The sequence below is a fragment of the Drosophila tropicalis genome, unplaced genomic scaffold (assembly GCF_018151085.1).
Source record: "Drosophila tropicalis isolate 14030-0801.00 unplaced genomic scaffold, ASM1815108v1 contig_593, whole genome shotgun sequence".
In the NCBI taxonomy this organism is placed as follows: Eukaryota; Metazoa; Arthropoda; class Insecta; order Diptera; family Drosophilidae; genus Drosophila; species Drosophila tropicalis.
Genome location: NW_027173070.1, coordinates 20,182,165 through 20,205,642, shown reverse-complemented (window position 1 = coordinate 20,205,642; position 23,478 = coordinate 20,182,165). Strand labels below are relative to the sequence as shown.

Below are 23,478 nucleotides of genomic sequence, written 5' to 3'. Positions count from 1 at the left end.
AGTATGCATATTAAAACTCAATTTAAAATCTTTCGCTTTAAACAATATAACAAAACGAAAAAGAAAATGCCTGAGGACCTGCAGCAAGAAGGATAAAGCCAAGTTGCAGTCACTTCACACAACTGTACAAACAGTTACAGAAATAATAAAGCAGCCAGCAACGATGAAAAGGAGGAGGCATGGTGGAATGGTGGAAGGAGTTCTTTTAACAAGGAGCGTTGTGTAGTATTCTGAAGTTGGTTATTTTTTTGGTCGGTGGGGGCCACTTTTAAGAGCGAAAAACACATTTTTGCACTTTTATAGCGCAACATCTTTTGTACACGGCCATCCGGCCAGTCTTTATCCTTATCCCAGTGCTGAAGTTGCCAGTGTTCCTTTCACACACCAGCACACACACACACAGAGTCTCACACAAGGAGACAGTCGTCGCCGGGGCAGTGCAAATGGCGGCTGCCTTTAATAAACCCACTTTATTGTTTAGAGCCCAAATAAAATAATCCCCTTAAATGATGCCTTCGCATAATAGACGCCCGCCGACAGTCGTCGACTGTGAACCGACGACCGCCTGCTGCTTATTTTACTGCCTCCTTGTTCCTGGCTCGTTGCTGCTGCTGCTGCTGCTGGTAAAGTGATCCGTGGCAAGGCAAAGTGAGGCGAGACGTCCTTGCCAATTCGTGCCGTGTTTCTGCTTTGTTGCTTCTCATGGCCCAAGGCACAGTGGGACAAATAATCAGAATATTAAATCAGAAGAAATTCTTTTTTACTTATGAAAAAATAATATCGATGGAGTTTAGAATAATAGAAATCGTTTTTTTAAAGAAAATACTTTGAAAATTTATTTTTTGATAGACAAAAACTCAAGAAAATAAACGTACAATTAGTTTGAACATTTTTTTACATTTGTTATACAAAATAAAGTAAAATTTCAATCTATGGAGTGGTAATTTACCTTAGAAAACTGACAGTCAAAATTGCAATCCACAAGTCAAACAAAATTGTTGGTACTCATATTTAGTCTTTATATAACTTGATTAATAACTTCTCTCTTTTAAAACTACAAAAAGTTAAATCAGATTTCACGATTTCATTGCTTATTCCCTTGGAACATGAACTCGTATACCTTGGCTTCCTTTTGTTCTTGCTTTGCTTCGTTTTGGCTTTTCCTTATTTTTACCTTATGAAAAGAATTTCCCTTCCTCTAATGCATTCGTCAAATTTGTATATCATATCTTCTTTCTGCATTCGCTTTCTGCATTTTGTCTTTGTACTTCCACTTTTGCCCTCTAACTCTCCCTCTCTCGGTTTGTAAACAAATCATCTCTGGTGCCACTGTGCAAGGAAGGGACAGAGCCCAAGCATTTGCGTTAGCGTCACTAATGATGATGATTTTGTGGTAAAACGTTGTGTTTGTGCTAATCGGGACAATATTATGCGGCAGTAAAAAGTAAATGACTCAAGACAAGGCACACTGAAGCAGGGGGAGAGGCCGAGACGTAGACGAAGACTGAGTTTGAGACTGAGACGGTAAAGGTGACGGGAGGGAGGAACAGGAGAGGTAGACCCGCAGCAGTAAAGGCCAGCGACAGCTGCTGGCAACGCCTTTCACTAGAAAGATAAAGAGAAAATAGCAGCAGGAGCTGCAGCAGCAGCAGACACGGACAAGGATCAGGGACCTGGGATAGGGGCGGTGGCAGGGGCGGAGGTAGAAGGTGGTCGGTAGACAACAGGAACAGGGGCTGTAAGCCAAGAAAAGGCAGCCATAACATGACTGTGGCAAAAGGATAAACTGTTGAGGGCACAAAAGACCAGCCACACCGACTCTCTGACTCCTTTTTCGCTTTCCTCCCAACCACTCCACCCTCTTCGTCTCTCTCTCTCTCTCTCTACCTCTCTCGTTTATTCATCCCCTAATTCTGTTGAAGAAAAACGTAGAGAAAAACAGAGCAAAGAAAATAGGAAAAGCTGACTGCTTGGCTGACTAATGCGAAAAATACGTAATTGCGCATAAATACGGGATTAACAAAGTGCTCGTCGCCTTTGCTTCTTATTCGACTAGGATACACTGAGACCGACTGGGCGACAGACCGACAGATTGACAGACCAACCCATCGACTGAACCGCTGTTGGGATTTTCGGTTGTTAGTGTGTGTGTGTTTGTCTGAGTTTTTCATCTCCCTTATAACAAAATTAGGCCTTAGACGACACACACAAAGTGTAGACGCAGCAGTAAAAAGGGAAACCAATCCAATTCTGTGAAACATTTGGCCGGATTTGCGGAATTAGCTCTTGTCCCGTTTCATTCTTTTGCAAATGGAACTTGTGGTAATAAGTGAAGTGGAGAGTGGAGAATTATGTGGAAAGATTAAACCGATTTGGCTTAGGCAGAAGAATGATGAGTGTTTAGCTCCATTTAATTTCTGTGATGATTAGCCATGACCATTCTATCATTAAAATGCAAAATAATCAAAACTAATTAAAATTTTATTTCTTTTCTACTTTGCAGGTGAGTTAAACAACATTAATTTGAGTCAAAATTTTAATGCAAATTGGTTGAAGAATGTCAAAGTAAATGACAACTGTAGCAGAGACTGTAAGTACGATGATCTAAGTTGTAACTAAAACAAAACGCAGCGAACCAAAGTCCAAAGGAAATGAAGGAAAACCCCAGAGTTCTAGTTTCCTTTGGCTCAGTCCCTCCAACTTTCTATCTCTCTCGCACACACTTAATAGGAGTGTATGGGTTGGGGCAGGCGGAAAGTAAGTGCCGGCAGGCTACGAGCTCAAGTGTTGTCAACTCATATGAGTTGGCTTTGAAAGTGAGAAAAAGACCCCAGAATGGGGCAAAAATGTAAAGGATATCACACACACACACACACACACCCACACACAGCACCACCGACCCACTGCATTTGCCTTGAAACTCGAACGACCACTTCTCCTGCCTTCAACTTGGAAATTCTGTTGGTGGCATATGCCTGCAGTAGGGCCTTCTTTTCTATTTCTTTTTCCCGTCTGCTTTGTTCATTTAAGGACACATTCATCCGACATTTTTATAGTTGGGCAATGGTTTTTGTTTTCTCTTTTTTTTTCTTTCTGTGTCTACTTGTTTTTTGATTAAGTTGTGTGTTTGTGTGTCTAAGTTTCTTCTGCCAAGTCCACTTAACAAGTTAATTGAAATTGGAAAAGATAAATCAATTATATACTTACCATTGCAAATATTCTGTACCCTGTAAACCAAAATTGATAGAAGACTATAGTAAAAATGTCAATTTTGTGATATATTGTATTTCATTGTGAAAAAATTAAAATGATGTAACTGACAAATTCTGACTAGATTTATTTGTCAACTAGCATCGAAAACTGATAGAATTGGACCAACATGGAAATGTTTTAAATATTTAATTTGTTTAAATACTATGAACTGTTATCTAACTCGTTCAATCTTCTCAATATTTTAGTTCTGGTCAGTTCTCAAGGTTGAGGGATTTCACTGCGTTGTTTCACTTAAGTTTATATAACATTTTAAAAAATATGAACTTTTTAGTGAATTAGGAAAGCGATTTACCTCTTCTTCTACAAACGTTGATCTAATCAAAGTTCTCGATATTTGCTTGAATCTTTGGGTTTCATTTTCAAGACATAACCATGTTTATGTCAATGTGTTTGGACGTCAGTTTTTTATTCATTCGATTGCCCATTGTTTCATTAAACAGATATTTCAATTGTTCAAAGAATGTCGATTTGTATCTATACAGTTATAATATTTTGTTTGTCCTGGATAGAGTAAACTTATTAGCCTATTAAAATGTGAACCTCTCGGCCACTACTTAACCCTCTGCTTCACATCCTTGCTGTGTAAGGTCAGTTGAAAAGCGAGCTTTCACCTACCTTTTGTGCTCTCGTGTCTAGGTGGAGTGTGGGCCTTGGTGAAAGCAGCCTTTGGCTCTGGCTACATCTGTGGCTGGGGTCTCTCTTGGGAGTTTGGAATTTCATTTATGCTCGCCATGAATGCGTTTTGCACTTGGAATGCTATGAAGTTGTGCATTTCTTACGCGCGTGCTGGGAATTTTCAGTGTGGAATTTGCCTCATTCTGGACATGCCGACCGACATTGTCGAAGACTCTAGTAAGGAATTCTATGCTTGTGCAAGACAATTTCTAGCACTGTCGGGACCAGGACCAGGACCAGTATGTGGTTGGTGGTTGCTCTCCTCGCAGAGCCCAGGATCCAGAACTTGGTACTTGCTACTCCTGGCTCCTGCCTGCCTTTGTGTATTCGTGATTCCTGGCACTTGTTTTGTCGTGCAACTGTCTGTTGGTTGTGCGTGTGTGTTTGTGTGTTGAGTGTGCCGCTGCAACTATTTAAATTGTGTACGAATGCGAAACGAAAGTTTGCAAACATTTTTCTTCCTTCATTCCGGTTTTTTTTTTTTTTTTTTTTGTGTTCCTTCTACTACTACTGCACTTTGTTTTGCTCTTGTCCTTTGCTGCGTGCCGGAATGCATTCAAACGTTATTTGCCGTCTTGTAGACAAAATTTCTGAAATGCTTTTGCTTTTCCAATTAATTAAAATGAACCTCCCTGTGTCCTTTTGTATGGAGAACTAAGCGATCCTGGGAAGGGGGACAGTAGCAGGGAGGTTGTTTGTACAAATTACTGTAAATCGATGTTTAATTCTATGAAATTAATTTAATGATAGTCAAGAAGAGGGAAAAAACAAACAAGCAATACAGAAAACCATTGCAAACGGTCACTGACTTTCAAATACTCTTTAAAAATGAACAAAAATTTTAAACAAATGCAATGGCAAGAAAATTAGATCCTATGACAAATTTTCGTCAATGAAAAGAATTAATATTATCAATTTATTTACTTATAAAGAAGTACAAATCTTTAATTGGTAGGTTTAAATATTCCCAAAATAATTCAAATCAATATTTTGTTAAGAAAAAATACTTCTTTATCCAAGTTCCTTCTCTTCTATCGAGACTTTTGATATTAAACAAGATTATACTAAATTGATTATAAGATTAATTAGGACGAATTTGATTTCCCAGTCCATAGTAAATAAAGATTTCTTTAAACTTAATGTCTTTAGTGTCGCTAATGGTAATGGTTTCACTTATTTCTCATTATTTTCTAATTTTTCATCTTTTAATTGTTAATCTAAGAAATTTCCTTTATCAAAATCTTGAACTCTTTTCTAAATGAAACTATCTTAAAACCACAGCTTTATATAATTATTAGTATGATTACTAATTTGAATCTAAGAACCCAAGAGTCCAGGAGGAAAAAAGTCTGTCGAATAGAAACAGATTTATGAAAATAGTTTCAAGTTGACTTGTTTGAATTAGTCTGAATGTAAGTCTTAAATGAGGTTTGACCCAAATGTAAGCTATGTCCGACTAACTATGTATCTAGTTCGACGACTTTAACATAGTCTAAGAACAGTTAGCTGTGGGATGTATTGATAAATATGCCTATATGCAAATCCCCAAATCTAAATGAGCTTGATTTTTAGACAACAATCAATCAATATCAATATCTATCAATTTTGAATAGACGTCTTAAGAATCAGTTTCCAACAAAATCCTCATTATGAGTTTCTTTCAGTGATAAATTTATAATGAAATGGCTTTGAATTTTGGATAGCATCTTTTGTTCTCTAGATGACATATAATAATATTATTATGCATATTTATTTATTGTTTTCGTCCTAGGCGAATACATATTTGTCACACACAAACATACACATGAGTGTGTATACAGACACACACACACACATTTGCAATGAGTATGACCCGAAAATCATGGGGGAAATTTCAGTTAGTTAAATGGTGGTGCCTATACTACAGAACTATCCAACCAAACATCCAACCAAACAACCAAACGAACGACCAACCAACCGACCGACCGACCAGGCATCCAACCGAACTCCCACTGGCCAAAATTGATGGGCAGGCAGAGGCTGTGGTCGTCTCTCTGGTCCAGCCCATGGCAGATGCTGTTAAGGTTCTCCTTGTTGTCGTTGTTTTTGCTCTTTTTGTTGTTGTTGTTGTTGTTGTTGTTAGTCTTGCTATCCATTGGATACGTGTGCTCCATGCCGGCCATTCCAACCGCAACAGACCAGCAATAATTAATGCATGAGCTGCAAACTAACTAAACTCCCAGCTCCCAACTCTCAACTCCAGCACCCCATTTTCTCTCCATATCCAATTCCAACGCCAACTCAAAGTAGTTGGAGAAGCAATGGCCTGGCCTGGCCTGGTCTGGCCTATCCTGGTCATAGTCATAGTCATCGTCGACGTCGTCGTCGTCGTCGTCGTCGTAACGCCAAATAATTGCATATGAAACCGCAGCCATTTTGAAGCAGTTGACGGCTCTGGCATGGCATGGCATGGTATTGTATGGTCTGGTCTCGGTTACGGGTTGCTGCTGGAAACAGGCACCGGATATGGTCAAAGAGGAAAGGTGGTCACTTTTGCATGGGCATTATATTTACGAAAGGGCGGAGATTCAAAGCCAATATATAATTAATTTGTACCAAATATTCTGGGTAAATCAATTCGCCAAGATTTTCGAGTCTAACAGAAACTGCTTTAGGACTAGGGGAGTCATTTCGATGCTCATATTAAAACATGACATCTTGTTTATCTAAAGGCAAAATTGTCCATTTTATCGAATATTCCAATACCTTGAGGTAAAGTATTATTCTCATCTTCATGTACTTTTAATGATGTTTCTATCAGTGAAAGACTCTCACAATTGGAAACATAATATTATACATATTCTTGCTCAAATTTTCTCTTCAACAAAACTTCTGATACGAAAGTAAGCAGTTCTAAGTTACTTTGACTTTCAGTCCGGAATTACTCTGATTTAACTTTTTAAATTCTTCATTCTTAAGGAATTGAACTAATTAGTTATCGGTTATCTGTATAACTAAAATAGCTGAGGTCCTTAGATATGTTTTGTTTCATGAATTTTATCTAATTAGTTAATACCGAAATACTCATCTTGATATTCAACTAAAATTCTATTATTCTGCTGTTGAATTTCAATTGACTATTTCTACTTCGAAAGAGCTCCGTATTTAGGGAGAGATGTATAAATATTTCATATGTCCTGCCTGGCCGCACAATTTTCGCATTTGATTTAATTGTGAGTGTATTTATTAAATAAATTATTCATGGGGCCACACGCACACACACACATACACACACACGTAGACACCCCACACCAAGTGCTCTCTCTCTGCTTTTTTGAGTGTACATATGTATTTGCGAAATGGGAATGTGTTGTGGCTGACCTAAACATGTCCTGGCCACAGTGGGAGGAAGGCGGGGAGGAGGGCGGGCGTTCAGGCAGGCAACTACTGGAACCGATAGCCGTCGAGCAGCCTGTTCCATTTGCCACTGTAATTAGTTGTGGTGGAATAATCGCATGCAACCGGCGACATTTTCAATGGGGCGGTCACAAAACGGGCTCCAAACCCATGGACAAAGGAATTTGTTGTTGGCGTTGAATACTTCATTTACATGAAGGAGGACTGAGACGACACTCCACTTCCTCCTCCACTTCCATTCCTCTTTCTAGCATGTGTTTATTTGTACATACAATGCGATGACTACCTCAGGCCACCTCCGCTCCACCTCCGCGTCTCCAGTTTAGACTTTCCATACGTTATTCGGTCGTTCTGTATGTGGTTTGAGTTCGAGTTGGGTTTTTGGGGTCATTTTCGGAATCGGTGACATTTTAATTTACCCAAGCGAGAAAACCAATTTTGCAGCAATGAGACCAAACCCAAAATGCCAAATGTGACAACAAAACACAAAATACTTGTACATTATTATACAAGCAGCAAGCATCAGTAAAAGGGCATGGGATGGGGGGCAGAGGGTGGTGTCCGATAATAATTTATTTAACATTTATTTATTGGCAGTTATGATTTGTGGGCTCAAATTGGGTGTTATGGGGAAGGAAGAGTACACACACGGATAGGATGGCACATCGAAACAGATGGAAACTAAGGGCAGGAGATGGAAGTGGCGGGTGGAGTGTCCATTTAATTGACTTTAGTAAATTGCATTTGCATTTGACCAAATTAACTGAAATGAAACGAAACAAAATCTCCCTTTGGGTTTCGCATTTGATATGTGAAAGGATACTGAATGATAGATAAGCCAAATCTATGCGATTTGTTGATCTGGGATTGCACAAAATTTTGTGTTACTTAATTATTTATAAACGGATTTTCGATTATCATTACATATATAAACTGGTTGTTATTATTGTTGTGTTGTTTTTTTGTATTATTATTATTATTATTACTTTGTTTCGGAATTTCAATTAGACTGGGGGCGTGAATAGGTCGCAGCTTTTGTTGTGTCATCAATCAATCATTGCAATGTTTGAAAGCAAATGCTATCAGATAGTTGAAATTTCTTAAAATAGATATATATTTCTTCGAAGGACCTTGTTCTTTCCCAGAAAAAAACTCAAAAACACTGAAGTATTCGGTTTTGGCCACTTGAATGTTTAAATGCAACTGAATCGTTATTAGTTTCCCAATACTAAGGATAGATTTAGGGAAAATTCAATTAAAAGTAGTTAAAAGAGAGGCTTAGTTTTAGGAACCATAACTTTGAGCTTGAAATAGTTTCCAATGAAGTTGTATATAGAAGCCATTCACCATTTCTTGTATGTATGCCTGAATTTCTTCCTTTTTTTTTGGGTTACCCTGCGAAAGTCTTCTACGCTGATTAAATTCAGGCAAATATCGCTGATGCTTGCAAATCGCTGGTTCTCAATGAAACAGAGAGAGAGAGAGAGAGAAAAAAAGAGTACGCAGTGACGTGAGAGAGGCTCAGTGCAGTTATAGAATAGGGGCTTTAGCTTGTGTGTATGTGTGTGTGTGGCTATGGTGATGGTGATGATGGTAGTGCCAGTTGTCCCGGACCCGTTCCAGGTTCAACCCATGTTGAAGTACACAAAACCCATGCAAACAAACGGGCATTTCATGGCAAACAACATGGCTGCAGCAAGAGTGGGTGGCTCGGATGGGAGGAGTGGGGTGCAAAAGCAATGGCAGAGGTTCTGCTGCTAACTACCCTAGTTCTTATTGTTGTTGCTGCTCCTGCTGCTGATGTTGCTGCTGTCGTGCCACAGGCAGAGTTAGGCAAACTGGCAAATACATTGGCAAGGCTTTTGTTTGCGCTGGCATGGCCTAGGCTATATTGTTAGAGAGAGAGAGAGGGAGTAGGTAAAGAATGATGCAGGAGGAGACGGCGGAGGAGCACGAGCTAGGCAGGATCTGAACTCATTCGCATTCACAGTCGTTGGCATTTTATTGTTGTTAGTCGACATCGACGTTGTTGCTGCGTTGCTGCAGTTTCGGGCATTATTTCGGTTTAGTTTGGTAAATACACATGCAGCACATGACTCTTCCAGCCCCCCGCACCTCACACACCCCATACATCCTTCTCTCATAAACGTTATCGCAATCGTCATCAGAAGTTTTTGGAACAGTTGAAACCAGAATTCAAGTTGCATTCTTCAATGCATTTTTCGTTCATTAAATGAATTCTCTAGCAACATGAGGATAAGGGAGAGCAACCGGATTCTACTTTCCACTTCTTCTGCTTCTTCTACCCTTAGAATTTCCCCAGTTTGTTAGTTTGGTTTTTGTTGGTTATTTCGGCTAAAGTCAGTAAATAAATAAAACAAAATGCTCACCAAATCGGAAACTGACCAACAGCAACAACTGCAGCAGCTGTTTCCCCTCTGGGCAAAATGCAAATTTATTTGAGTTGAGTAGTAGGAGGTGGACCATGGCCGGACTCCAAGGTGGCTCCATCTCCTCGTCGTAGCTTTAAAGTACACTCGCACACAAAGGACTTGCAAAAAGGTTTTTTTTCTTATTTTTTTGGGGTCCCGAAATGCATCCTGCATCCATATATTCCTCGTCGTAGTCGTTCTCGTCGTCGTTGTCATCGTCACAAATTCCATTTGGCATTGAATGCGAATCGGGGCACCTGAGATGACCTGAAAGGGGCGGGGCGGTGCCAAGCGGGGCGTGGCTGTCATATTCTGAAAGCAATTTCACAGGCGAACCCAAAACGAGTAACAAGAATCGATAAATTCGTTGGGCGTGCAATTTGCTACCACGACAGAGGGAGATGGTCATGGGAGAGGAGGTGGGGGAGAACCTTCAAAAGAATGAGCCTACATGGTAGGTAGGGTAGGATGGATCCGGGGCAACGATGGATTGAACGGATGGTAGGTAAGTGCGTAGGCATCGTTACATGTGGGCTGGATGGCTGACTGGTTCTTTGCATGACTGAACGAGAGGACCGTGTCCGAAATTCAAGTTTCAGGGGTCTATCCCCTCATCATCCGCCTCCTCTCTTTCTTTCACCTCTGCCTCTTGCGAACACAGCTTGGAGTCCACCGTACGCTATGCAAATTGCCAGCAAATGCAACGAGGCGTATACGCAATTTTTGTTCACTCGCAACGCGGTGGCGGCGGCAAAACTGGTGAGCAGCAGGAGCAGCAACAGCAGGCGACATCAATCAGTTATTAGCACAGGAAATCCGTTCCCCTATCGCTGCCTCATCCCTACCCTCCCAACCCCACTATCTCCCTCTTTGTCTCTCCAACTGGAACCCGCAATGAAATGGGGCCAAAAAGGAAGCTGTTCCACAGATATAAAGATAAAAGGTTGGGCGAGTGGCAGTGGGGTTTACAATTTTTAAACTTGGAAAAAACGTTTCCAAAATGTCAAACATCGATACACTAACTAATCTTATAATATTCCCCGCTCTATGTGTATAAGTTTTCGACAAAGTTCTCACAACTTTTACGTGATTTTAATAAATTGAAATTTTGTTTCTTTCAGTGCCGCCCAAAGCTGGCCAGAAGCGACCGGCTACCAGTCCGGCCCCCCCATCACATACCTGTGCCGCATCATTTGCAGACACCGCCAGGAGCTGGTGGCCCTGTGGCCAACAGTCCGGCTCCACCAGCGCCGAATGCCGGCCTGCTGAACCACAGTCTGGCCAATAATCACATTAGCGGCACTCCTTCGCCCTCCCAGCAGCATCAGCAGCAACAGCAGCAACACCAACAGCAGCAGCAGCAACAACAGCAGCAGCAACAACATCAGGCCCATCAACAGGCAGTGGCTGCTGCAGTGCAACAGCAATTAGCCGGTGTGGGAATGCCACCAGGAGCCATCAATGCGGCTGCGAATGCGGCCAATAATCGCGGCTCCTTTGCCGCAGCCCTGCGAACATTGGCCAAGCAAGCAGACATCAAAGAGGAGGATGTACCACCCACATCGGGGAATCCTCAGCAGCCTTCGAACGCATCAGCAGCCGTGCCTCTGAACTCGGTGTCAGCCGGACGAGAGCAACGGGTGGGCAGTGGTGTTCCCGGGGATGAACGATCGGCAGCTGCCGCAGCCAATAAAAAGCGTTCGCCTCCGTCGCCACAGCCGCCAGAGAAAATCGCCCGACTTAGTCATACGCCGCAGGCGGCAGCCATGCAACCAGAGCTGCTGGCCAGAAGTGGTTTCCAGCCATACAGATCGGATGATAGGCTAATGCATCCAGCTGGTCCGTTCCCCCCTAGAGGCCTATTCGCACTTTGCAGGTCTACCCGGACTCCCGCCAGCAGGTAAGTCAAAAGATGCTATTACAATATCTTGAATCCGGCTTAAATTCAAACGTGTTGCAGCATTTCTGAACCCCGCTGGACTGCCGTACTCGGATCCGTTGTTTCTGGAGCATCGCTACCAACTATTTCGAGCTGGTGCCCATCACTCGCATCCTCATGCAGCTGCAGCCGCTTTGTATCCGCAGATGGCATCGCCCTATTCCCACCTGTACTCCATGATGCCAGGTGCAGCGCTGGGCATCTCACCGGCCATGCACGATCGTCTGAAACTGGAGGAAGAGCATCGAGCGCGTCTGGCACGCGAAGAGGAGCGCGAACGAGAGATGCAGCGGGAGAAGGAGCGCGAATTGCGCGAGCAGCGGGAGAAAGAGCAACGCGAGAAGGAGCAGCGTGAACGGGAACAGCGCGAGAAGGAACAGCGGGAGCGGGAGCAAAAGGAGAAGGAAGCCCGAGAGCGCAAGATGCGCGAAGAAGAGCGTGAGGCAAGGGAGCGGGAGCGTCAACAACAATTACTTAATGCCTCCCATCACTACTCCAATCAATTGTACTCCCCACTCAATCGGAATCTGCTCGGCTCCATGATGCCGCATCTGAATCTGGGTCTGCGCGGACCACCCGGCTCCCTACATGGACTACCGGGCATGTCCCATTATCATGCAGCAGCAGCCAATGCAGCACAACGGCAGAGTCCTCACTCAGCAGCCGCAGCCGCCGCCATGGGTCTCAATTTGGCCGGCATGGCTGGTCTACCACCCGGCCTAGGAGGACACGGACCACCCCCCAATCTGCAGCATCATTTGCAGCAAGCAGCCATGGGCCTAGCCCCCCATCCACATGCTGGCTTCTCGGCTGCCGCATTGGGTCTGAGCGCCCATCCTCATAGCCTGAATTTAAGTCATCCCCACATATCGCCGCATCATCCTGCCGCCTCCCTGGCCGGCCATCCGCATTCAGCCGGGGCAGCTGTCCCCACAACTAGCTCCGCCATGCCCCCCCGTTACTGTTACCAGTTCATCCACATCCTCGCCCCACAGCAGTCTTAACCTAACATCAGCCGTCAAGCTCAGCTCGGAACAGGTGGCCCACACATCAGCCGCCCCAACGGTCAACAGCTCCACCACACCCACAACTTCCACGCCCAGCTCTCAACACATTCCCACCATGAGCCACTTCTATCACCCTAGTCACCTAGCAGCCATGCACGCAGCGGCAACAGCTGCGGCCAGTGGCCTGACGCCAACGGCTGCTCACCAACAGCAGCCGAGTATATCCCAGCACCCCAGTTCACCGAAGATGACACCCAGCACACCGACTAGCTCGGCGAATGCTGCAAATGGCGCCAGAACCGGCGGAAGTCCTCATGCAATGAGGCATCACATTGCCGCTGCAGTGGCTGCAGCTGCTCAGCAATCCGCGTTGATCGAGAAATCTGCTGCTGCTGCAGCGGCGGCAGCGGCCGCCACGGCAAGCACTACCCATGAGCCGGCCACTCTCGACTTGACCGGATCAAACTCAAATTCCAGCAATCAGGCTCCCTCCAACGCCAGTAGTGGGGCAGCACCCACCAACCATGAGCTGAACGGCGTTGAGTCCAACGGGGCCCAAGAGAACAAGGAGACGGCGAATAATAGCATCAAAGAGGATCCTCTAAAGAGCTCAACTCCACCCGCTGTGGCTGAAAAAAAATTGGCAGCGGAAGCCACTGCAGAAAAGACACTGCTCCCAGATAGCTCGCCGGAGAATTCATCACGGCGCAGTGCTAGTCCACCAACGGAGACGAATGTCTCACAAGCGGTTACTGGAGGTATATCTGGCGTTTCAGCGGGAACAGCTGCAGCAGTCGCAACAGCAGGAACAGTAACAGCAGCAGGTAAAGAGGAGACCCCAAAGATTGTAGAGCCGAAACCCTCGACTACACCTAACCCAACTGCATCAGCAGATCTGGGTGTCGATAGTCAGGAGGAGCAGAAGCGTTCTTCTTCCCCTGACACAGTGTCTAACTCGGGTAATGGCAATGGCAATGGCAACAGTGTCGGTGGTGGTGGTGGTGTAACATCAACAACAAGTGGCACCACTTCCCCGCCTGTGGTTAGCAGCAGCACTGGAACTGCCATTGGCACCGGCACCAGCACCGACACCGGCGCCAACACATCCACCAAATCAGCCTTAACCAGCGATGAGGTATCGACAAGTGCCTCCACGCCTCTTGCCGAGCCAGCCAGATGAGGGAGAGATTAGGTTTAAGTTTAAGTTTTTCAAAGAAATCGCCTCGGAATCGGACGGACCAGAACTAGTTAAAACATCTACCTTCAGTTAAAATTAACTAAGAGATAATTTAGTTGTTAATCCTGAAACAGACAGCAACAAACAAACAAACAAGTAGAAGAAGAAGAAAACGAAAAATCTTTATTTATACAAGAGTTTTTTGTAATGTATTGCCAAGATTTGGTTAGATCCAATTCGAAATGTTTTAATGTTTAATTAATTACTATTATTATTTTTCGCTCTTTATTTAACATCTTACATCTTAGCAATGGCCTCAATAAATCATTTATTTGTTTACGATTTGGTATTTTTGTTTTCATTTTCACAATTTATGATTTCTCTGGTAAGGGAAGAATGTCTTCTTCCTACTTCTCTCTCTCTCTCTCTCTCTCTCCTCTAGCTAATCAAACATTTTCCACAATCCCAACATTCATTTTTCACAGAAGACAACAGCTCGAAGCCGGCATTGGGCAGCTCACTGGGACGCAGTAACAGCACAGAGGAGGCCACAGCATTATGACACCAACTCTTCAATAATTCAAATAACTAACTAATGAAAAATTTCGGTGATGTCGGAATGTACTTGCTCTCGGAAAGAGCTCTCCATCAGCAGCGGAAACGGATGCTCGATGAGTTTCTCAAGCTTTAGAGTGAAAGACGTGGACAAACCATTGGAATACATTCTCATCTCAAAAAATAACCATACATAAACTTATGTAAGACACATTTCCCCCCATGCCCCATCCCCTCTTTATAAACAGATCAGATATCAGATATTTGTTTGTTCTCGGTGTTATCTAGACCCAATCCAATCCAATCCTATCCAAATCCAACCGAATCTATTTGTAATTTGTAAAAATATAAAATCTGAAATATATATATTCTAAGTACATGAAATGTAAAATTCAATATTGTATAAATCTAGAAATGGAATTCATAATATTATGAAATTTTGAGTGTAGTTTTTGTGTGCAAATTAAAATTAGCTGTAAAGTTAGACTAACCCAATAAAAAAATGAAAAAATTTAAAAAAAAAATTCTGAAACATGAACAAACCAAAATAAAAATAAAAAAAAAATAAAAAACCTTAAAAAATCAAGTAAGAAATTTATATATATACACAAAATATACAATACATAACTGAGTAGCTATATATATATATATATATATATGTATATTTTATTCTTAAATTGCTAATAATTGTGATTTGGAGAGTACGAAAATGGAAAAGATTATAAACAAAACAAAAAAAAAGAAACTAAAACTGAAAAACGGACAAAAACGGAACTGAAATTTAGATAACGAATCAAAAAACAAAAAAAAACCAACAAAATAAGATAAACCAAACAAAAGAAAATAAGAGATAATCTGGAATGGATTTAGTTAGAAATGCAAAAGGCTTGAAATGAATTATTTTCCAAATTTTTTGGCCCTTAAAAATATAAATTTTTTGACATTCAAATCATTTTGTTCAGTTTATTTGTTTTCTATATTATTTGGATTACAAATTGTAGACGTAAATCCAACCAAAACAAGACAAAATAGCAAAAGCGTATCCAGTAAACATGATATAAGAATAATATGGTCACAATGTCTCATTATATTTGATGTTTATAGTAAGTAGCTAAATGCCATTAAACACAACAACAACAACAACAACACAACTCCTATAATGAAAATGAACAAAAAATAAAAATAATAATAACTAAACAAATCGTCCTTGTATGATAATATCGGTGATTCGATATGATGTATGTATGTATGTATGTATATACTCTTGCAGCTTAAAGATTCTAAAGATTATATCTGCAATGTATTATAGATTCACATTGTGAAAGGAATATATAAAATTTTAAAATTCTAGCCTAAGCTATTTGAATATCCTTTATGGCACAAAACGAAACTGATGACATTTTATAATATTATCCGATTGCCTTTGTGATATGAAGAAGCATATGTATATGTAGATCAGAATAATTAATTCATTTTTTCTAAAAATAACAAAAAATTACTTTTTCGATAAACTTCGAACTAAATTGAAATAGCTCAAAAGTAAGGATTGTTGTTAGGTTCGTTTCTTTTACCTGTCCTGCTGTTCCCTAGGATATGATTACAGACTCTAATAGTTATTGGTTTCTTAACTGCAAGGGCATACATACTTATATGTATATTATAATGATAATTTTATAAACCCTTTCAAATATGTTTTCTTTCATATTATCCTATTATTTTATGTATTTGAGATTGCCTACAATTAAACAAACTTATATATATATATATGTATAAGTATTTAAACATATACATACATATATTTGGTAAAACATAATAAAGATTTATATTTTTAATTTTTAATGCATAAATCTCGAGCAATCTGTGATATTATAAAAGAAAGTAAAGAAAAGTAAAACCAAAACCGAAACCAAAAGTATAAAGCCGCAAGCTAATACTAGATAATTCAGATACAAACGATTCCACATAAAAAAAAAAAAAAAAAACACTCGAAAGACACATATGTTCCGATCAGATTCAGATATCCTTATTCAAATTCTCCCCCTCGTCCCCTCTGAAAAAAACAAACACATTCAAGCCAGCAACAAAAACTGTGTAAGAACCAGTATAACTGAATGATGAATATATATTTTAATAATTAATAGCAATTAAATAGAATTCTGCAAAAGTTATGACTTATAACTGATTACTGAATATCGAATTGGCGCGCGCATTGAGAAACAAAACCAAAAATAAAAACGAATACTTAATTATGTACTTAATTAATACCCAGAAAGTAATTGCGATGGCTAATCCCAAGCAAGATAATTCCAAAATAGTTTCAAATACAAAACAAAAGAAAGAAAAAACCTAAACACAAAGTAACAAAAACAAAAAAAGCAAAGCAAAAAAAAAAAAAACTAAATAATTAAAAATAAATAAAATAAATGTACTTCTCCCTCAATCTTCGTTGTGTGTGTAAAACATAAATTGTAAGCTAACGGAAAGTAAACACAAAACAGACAGAAAACAGTCAGTCACAGATCGCAAAAAGGACATCCAACAACATCATCAATAACTCCACCAACTCATCTTCATCACCAGCAATCACATCAAGGACAACAACTATAAGAAACAACCTACTAACTGCAAGCAGCCTACACATCCGGGGATTCCGGTCGGAAGGAACATTCAACCATGTGGCAAAAACAAAACACGAAAAACCGTAATCAATACAAAACAAAAAACAAAAACAAACAATTTAAACAATCTTGTGCAACTTTACATAAGGCATTTATGATTTTATCAAATAAACTGTACGTAAGGATTAAACAATTTGCCTTCGCATTCATTTACAAATCTTTAACAACCTAAAATTAATTTAAAATTAAATAGGAATCTATGAATTTATGTGCTGGCAGCGATTTCTGTCCTCTTCACATATTTCATTAGCCGAACAATCGTCGACGGAGTGACACCCTGTATCCGACTGGCGGCGGCAATTGTCAGCGGTTGAATTAGAGCTAGTTTTTGGCGTTCTTCATTGGAGAGACTTAATGTTTTGGAGAAGTAATCAATGTCCGAGGGTATGGCCAGACGCTCCTCTCGCCGCACCTCGTCCACATCTTGTTGCTGCTCGGCCACAAAGAACGAGTAGAGAGCCTCGATTTTAATTCTCTCCGATGAGGTTTTATCGCAGTCTGGCCAACTCAACTCCTCGGGACAGAGATGCAGTAGTTGTTCCACTGTGATATTGTCTGCTGGTATTCCGAGCATCTCAAAGGCCGTTTTCTCTACCGAAGCCTTTGCCGTGGGTAGACCCAAAGACGATCTCCAGAAATTGCTGTGTTTCTTCAGATTCTTTAAGGCTTCAATGCCAGCTTGGATTTTATCGAACGTTTGCTGAAAATGACGATAACGTTGCTCAGAGACCAGACCAAAATCGTAACCCTTTTGGGTGAGTCTCATGTCCGCGTTGTCGGGTCGTAGCGATAAACGGAATTCCGCTCGACTTGTGAACATGCGATAGGGTTCATTAGTGCCCAGCGATGTGAGGTCGTCTATGAGGACACCAATGTAACCTTCAGTTCTGCTAATGGTCAGCTGTTTGCCATCGTTCTGGTGAAGTGTTTTGCCCGCCGCATTGGCTCCTGCCACAATACCCTGCGCCGCTGCCTCCTCATAGCCGGTGGTTCCATTTATTTGTCCAGCAAAAAATAAGCCCGAGACCCGTTTCGTCTCCAAAGTGGGATATAGTTCGCGTGGATCAATGTAGTCGTACTCCACACCATAGCCAGGTTGAACTACCTCGGCCTTCTCTAAACCCTTGATGGCATGGACTAGTTCAACTTGCTCCTCAAAGGGCAGAGTACAAGAAATGCCTTGCGGATAGATCAGAGGATTGTCAAATCCTTCTGGCTCGAGCCAAACCTGATGGACTTTTTCACCGAAACGCAAAATCTTGGATTCTATCGATGGACAGTATCGGGGTCCTGTAATCTCCTCTGTAACATGCCGATTGACATGAAGATTATCACGAACTATATTGCTAACTTTGGGTGTTGTATAGGTCAGATAGCAGGGTATTTGCTCTTCGGCATTCAACCACACCTTCTCATTAAGGAAGGAGAAGGGATTGGGTGGATTATCACCATCGTGTCGCTGTAGTTGGGAGAAATCTATACTATCCTTGGCTATTCGAGGCGGCGTACCAGTCTTCAGTCGACCCATACGAAAGCCCAATCTATCAATGGCTTCACCCAAGGCCTGTGCCGGCTTATCTCCAATGCGTCCGGCTGGACGGACCTCTAATCCGATATTAATGTGGGCTCTCAGAAATGTTCCTGTAGTAAGAACCACCGAGTGACTGCGTACCTCCTCACCATTGGCCAATAGAACACCCTTGCAATGTTTGTCATCCTCTATGATGAGGTTATCCACGGCTGCTGCTCGTATTTCCAGATTTTTTGTACCCCCAAGTTCCTTCTGTACCGCCTTCTTGTACAACTGGCGATCGATTTGAGCTCTAGGACCCCACACAGCCGGTCCGCGGCGTCGATTCAGCACCTTATAATGCACTCCGGAGACATCACAGCAACGGGCACACACGCCATCCAAGGCATCCACTTCGCGCATCAGATGCCCCTTGCCTATTCCTCCAAATGAGGGATTGCATGACATTTCGCCAATCGTCTCCAGTTTGTGTGTCAACAGCAAAGTGCGAGCTCCCATTCGAGCTGCTGCCGATGAGGCTTCTGTTCCCGCATGGCCGCCACCGATAATAATGACATCATAGATGTCACCTGGCAAGGAATGGGTTGATTTCAGACGACTCCTGTTGCTGAGATTGCGGATTAGAGAGTGGCGTAAGTTAAGCATGCTTCTCCCACTGTTTTGTTGTTTAAATGCAAATCAGCTGTTTGCAAAAAAAATGTCGATACATTATCGATAATCAAACATGTCGATTTGGTGGTATCTGCTATCGGAACCAGTTCACTGTGCAAATAGTGTTTTTGGCGCGCAAATTTTTCGAAATATATCACAAGTCCAAAAATGAACATGAATACATATTTAAATGAACATCTTTGTTTGTGAATTTATAAGATTTGAAATCGTGGAACGCATCAGAGGGTGGTGGGAGTATAGAAATTGTTATTATTATTATGGGAATTGACGATATAGGGCTCAGATTTCCCAAAAGTTCGGATTACGTGATTAATGAAAGACCTCTAGTTTAGTTTGCAATAACATTTTTATGTAGGTGTAAGTTTAGCACTGCTATTTAATAAAAGAATTAGTTTTAAAGAACGAAATTCGTATAATGATTAAATTTATTCAGATTTATGACACATATTTATGTATATAGATTGGTAAACAATATAGATATAAATTGTTTAAGCTCTTGTATTTAAATTACTGACTTTTTCTAAAGCTTTTTATACTTTTAATGGCACTGTTCAAATTATTATATAAACTGTATATATTTATATACATGTATGACTCATAAATCTATCAATCTAACGCTTATATTATAATATTGTAGATATTGATATTGCTATTGACTGTGACTAGTGGATACCATCTGATAGATCTAGGAGCACGTCATGCTATCATCGCCCTCCGCTTCGTCAGCTGAATGAGAGATAAAGAGAAAGAGAGTAAAAAATGATTATTCTATCGGTTACTTAATCAAACTAAAGTAGGTAGGTATGTACACCCCAGTAATACCCACTAAGACCCTGTCATTGATAGACGCCGAGCAATGACCGCTCCGTTCGCTTGATAGCGAATGTCAGTCAAAATCGTCTTAAGTCACTTTTAGTGGTCACACTTACACAGTATCTGGAGCCCAAACATCAAAGCAAAGCCAGCTAAGGCGGCAATATAGGCGCGCCATCCTGCATGATTTTGGGTTAGAATTTCAAAGAACACCACATAGAGCAATGTACCCGAGGCGATACCCTGTAAAACGCCCGATGGGAGACTCGGATGACTGGCTCCGGCTGCGTCTTGCTGACTAATGCCGATTCCAACACCAATGCCAATAGGTGTGACTATCGAGAAGGTAATGAGGTAGATAATAGCCAGCGAAGAGCGTGTGCGAGCCACCAGCAGTTCCATTCCCACGCAAAAAGCAAGGACAAGTTTATGAGCGGCCACAGCGGCGAACATAAACCACACGGTGCTTACTGTCGACTCCAATCCCAATGCCATGCCTTCGAAGAGTTCATGCAAGGATAGTGCCAATATAATTCCTAATCCACGCATCGAGGATCCGGATGGATCACTCACTGGCATATGGGAGTGAGCATGTCCATGTGACTTTATCTGGTGATCGTTGCGTTGATGAGTTGGCTGCTCCGTTACCATCTCGGCCTCCGAATTCTCTTGCTTTTTTCTGTAGCTACGTACCAGGACACTATGCCGAATGCTGTGTCCCCTCTCAAACGCCGCACTTGCCAGTGATTCCTTGCGACTCAATTTCTTCTGATGGCGATGCACGAAGGCATTCATCACCTCATCCAGGGCATACATCAGAAAGAAACCCGTGCAGAGGAACATCTCGGGCAGGGCGAAGGGTGTCATATCCAAATTGCCGCAAAACTGCAATTTCTCCACAATTTCAATTACTTCGGGAAGCATGTGCAGAAATGTAGTGCAGACCAGGACTCCACCTCCAAAATAGATTAGGCAACGTATCGCAGTGGACCTTCGTGTTTCCTCCGGATCTTTTTGTGTCCATTTAAAACAACGATCCAGCATATAGGGCAGACTACCGCAGACCACAGTGACAACAATGAGAACCACCATGGCCACAATTTTGGCCACCAGCAAGGCATGACGATCCATCTTTCCGTTGCGAATGGCGAGCAGTAACTGATTTGACTCGCTTGCTCCACTGACCAACTTATCGAACAACTTCGACCATCGTTCCATCGACAATAATATATCAATCACTCAATGGCAGTAATTCACAAATCTGATCGTTGTCTGATATGAGGAATTACGTTCAACAATTCATTATCAAAATAATTTATCTCTTGCTTTTTATTTCGGGCGTTACATGAATTAGCCAATACAAATTTGGTAAGATATTCGATTTGTTCGTGGGCTTACTTGTCGTTGGGATAATTCTGAGAATTCTGACTTTCTCTATGATAAAGAGATCCATCTAAGACGGACATACGAAATGACTTTTGCCAGAGGCCTCGCCAACTGAAAGGAATAAAGAAAAAATTTACTGGACACGACTTTTACCAAAGAGTTTCAATTTCAACTTACTTGCTATTTGAAGACCAAACATTAGGACGAAACCCACAAGGGAAGAGAGGAAGACACGCCAGCCGGCATGGTTTTTGGCAACAATTTCAAAAAAGACCACATACAGTAAAGTGCCACAGGCTATACCCTGTAAAATGCCCGACGCAATGCTGGGCTGATTGGCACTAGCCGTCTCACTGACAGCTATGCCTATGCCCACTCCAATGGGCGTAACAATGGAGAAGATGACCAGATAGATGACCGCAATTAGCCATCTGGTGTGGGCCATCATGATTTCCATGCCAATGCAAAAGGCAAGGACAAGCTTATGGCAGGCAATTGCAGCACACATAAACCACACGGTATCCACACTCATCTCCAGGCCAATGGCCATGCCTCCGAATAGTTCATGCAATGACAGGGCCACTATTATGCCAAGACCACGCAACCAATTGGGTTCCTCCAGCTCCGACACCTTCTTAATGGGCTGCGACTGCTGATCGTCCTCCACTTTTACTTCAATCTCAAGTTGCTGATCTTTCTCGATTATTTCCACTAATTGCTTTGGTTGCAGTTTGCGCTGCTGCCTCTTCCGGACCACCAGATACATAATCTCCTCAATGGAGTACATTAAATAGAAGCCAGTGGCCATTAGAACTTCAGGTAAACCGAATGGTGTGGGTGCCAGCATATCGCATTCCTGTAGAGCATTCACCACTTTCAGCACCTCAGGCAACATATGAACAAATGTGGTGGCTATAAGGACACCACCACCAAAATTGAGCAAACATAGAACCACTAGAAAGTCTCGAGCATTGCTCTGACTGCGCTTCGTCCACTTGTAGAACCGATCCAGCAGATAGGGGATAAAACAAAAGATCAATGTGACCAACAAAAGGACCACAATGGCCACTATTTTGGCCACCACCAACTGATGATTCTCAGACATGCTGAAAACTACATAAGAACTCAAACTAAAATGAGACTTCTTTATATACAAAAAGAAATCGTCTCAATTTCAATACATACATATAAAAGTTATCTAGAGATATCGAGCAATTGTGGTAAATACTATTTAAGTTCTTAAGTTAAGGTGTTTAGATAAAAGGAAAAGTAGACGGCCAGACTAACTTAGTCTTTGTTGTAGAAGCTTCACAAAAGCGAGCTGTTTCACTCACTCTCAATATAAATTGATGGAAATATGCTAATACTTTGGAAAATTGTTGCCAAAACCAACACAGCCTTACCTTTAGCTAAGCTAAGCTAAAGCTACTTGATACTATTTTAAGAACAAAACTTAGTTTTAGACATTAGAATCTCTACAACTGAGTTTAGTTCCAATAAAATATAGAGATAACTACAAATCACAATTCTCTAAAATCAATTTTTTACCCACGGTATGTGAACTCTAATATGACCCATTTTTAGTCACTATTTCGTTGTGATTCTCAACTAGTTTCAGCGTTAAAGATATGAAATGGCATTCAAAAGCAGGAGATCTTTAAGATCTATTTACAATATTTCAATACTATAACTAAAGGTTACATTTAGCTTCTAGTGAGTCCTATTTAGTTTTCGAGACAATACAAACATCTTCCCCAAACTAATATACCCTATTTTGTGGGCTAACACTAATGGGCTAAATAGTGGGAATATGTCTTCATTAACAATGTGTTATCATATTTGTTGATCAAACACACAACTGTTGTTATTCTGAAATTTCAGTTTATGAATTTTGTTTTGTTCTTTTTTGCGGGTGATATCATTTTCTGCTGATCGGCGGAGCTG

At 41.5% G+C, this 23,478-nt stretch overlaps 4 protein-coding genes across 4 annotated transcripts in view; 1 reads left to right on the top strand and 3 right to left on the bottom strand.

Annotated features, from left to right (window-relative positions):
• px (plexus) overlaps positions 1 to 14,241 on the top strand; it is an 82,628-nt gene extending 68,387 nt beyond the window's left edge. The window contains 5 exon segments of the mRNA XM_068291753.1: positions 10,898 to 10,947; positions 10,949 to 11,623; positions 11,625 to 11,676; positions 11,737 to 12,668; positions 12,670 to 14,241. Coding sequence (XP_068147854.1) covers positions 10,898 to 10,947; positions 10,949 to 11,623; positions 11,625 to 11,676; positions 11,737 to 12,668; positions 12,670 to 13,902 — 2,942 coding nt within the window. The 3' untranslated portion in view covers positions 13,903 to 14,241.
• A 2,960-nt stretch (positions 14,242 to 17,201) lies between these two features.
• Positions 17,202 to 19,322, bottom strand: LOC137577560 (protein MTO1 homolog, mitochondrial). The gene has a single exon (XM_068291055.1). The coding sequence runs from the start codon at positions 19,306 to 19,308 to the stop codon at positions 17,338 to 17,340; it is 1,971 nt and encodes a 656-aa protein (XP_068147156.1). The 5' UTR covers positions 19,309 to 19,322; the 3' UTR covers positions 17,202 to 17,337.
• A 520-nt stretch (positions 19,323 to 19,842) lies between these two features.
• Zip42C.1 (Zinc/iron regulated transporter-related protein 42C.1) lies at positions 19,843 to 21,434 on the bottom strand. The gene is made up of 2 exons (XM_068290003.1): positions 20,265 to 21,434; positions 19,843 to 20,061 (listed from the first exon to the last, which is right to left on the bottom strand). The coding sequence occupies exons 1-2, from the start codon at positions 21,364 to 21,366 to the stop codon at positions 20,021 to 20,023; spliced, it is 1,143 nt and encodes a 380-aa protein (XP_068146104.1). The 5' UTR covers positions 21,367 to 21,434; the 3' UTR covers positions 19,843 to 20,020.
• Positions 21,434 to 22,639, bottom strand: Zip42C.2 (Zinc/iron regulated transporter-related protein 42C.2). The gene is made up of 2 exons (XM_068290004.1): positions 21,712 to 22,639; positions 21,434 to 21,645 (listed from the first exon to the last, which is right to left on the bottom strand). The coding sequence occupies exons 1-2, from the start codon at positions 22,637 to 22,639 to the stop codon at positions 21,602 to 21,604; spliced, it is 972 nt and encodes a 323-aa protein (XP_068146105.1). The 3' UTR covers positions 21,434 to 21,601.
• Between the last annotated feature and the right edge of the window lie 839 nt (positions 22,640 to 23,478).

Excerpts from the sequence above, each read along its gene's own strand:
- LOC137577560 (XM_068291055.1), bottom strand. The coding sequence starts at position 19,308 with ATGCTTAACTTACGCCACTCTCTAATCCGCAATCTCAGCAACAGGAGT.
- Zip42C.1 (XM_068290003.1), bottom strand. The coding sequence starts at position 21,366 with ATGGAACGATGGTCGAAGTTGTTCGATAAGTTGGTCAGTGGAGCAAGC. Across the intron at positions 20,062-20,264 it reads GTTTGGGCTCCAGATACTGT|CTGACGAAGCGGAGGGCGAT; the intron begins GTAAGTGTGACC and ends TCTCTCATTCAG.
- Zip42C.2 (XM_068290004.1), bottom strand. The coding sequence starts at position 22,639 with ATGTCTGAGAATCATCAGTTGGTGGTGGCCAAAATAGTGGCCATTGTG. Across the intron at positions 21,646-21,711 it reads GTTTGGTCTTCAAATAGCAA|TTGGCGAGGCCTCTGGCAAA; the intron begins GTAAGTTGAAAT and ends TATTCCTTTCAG.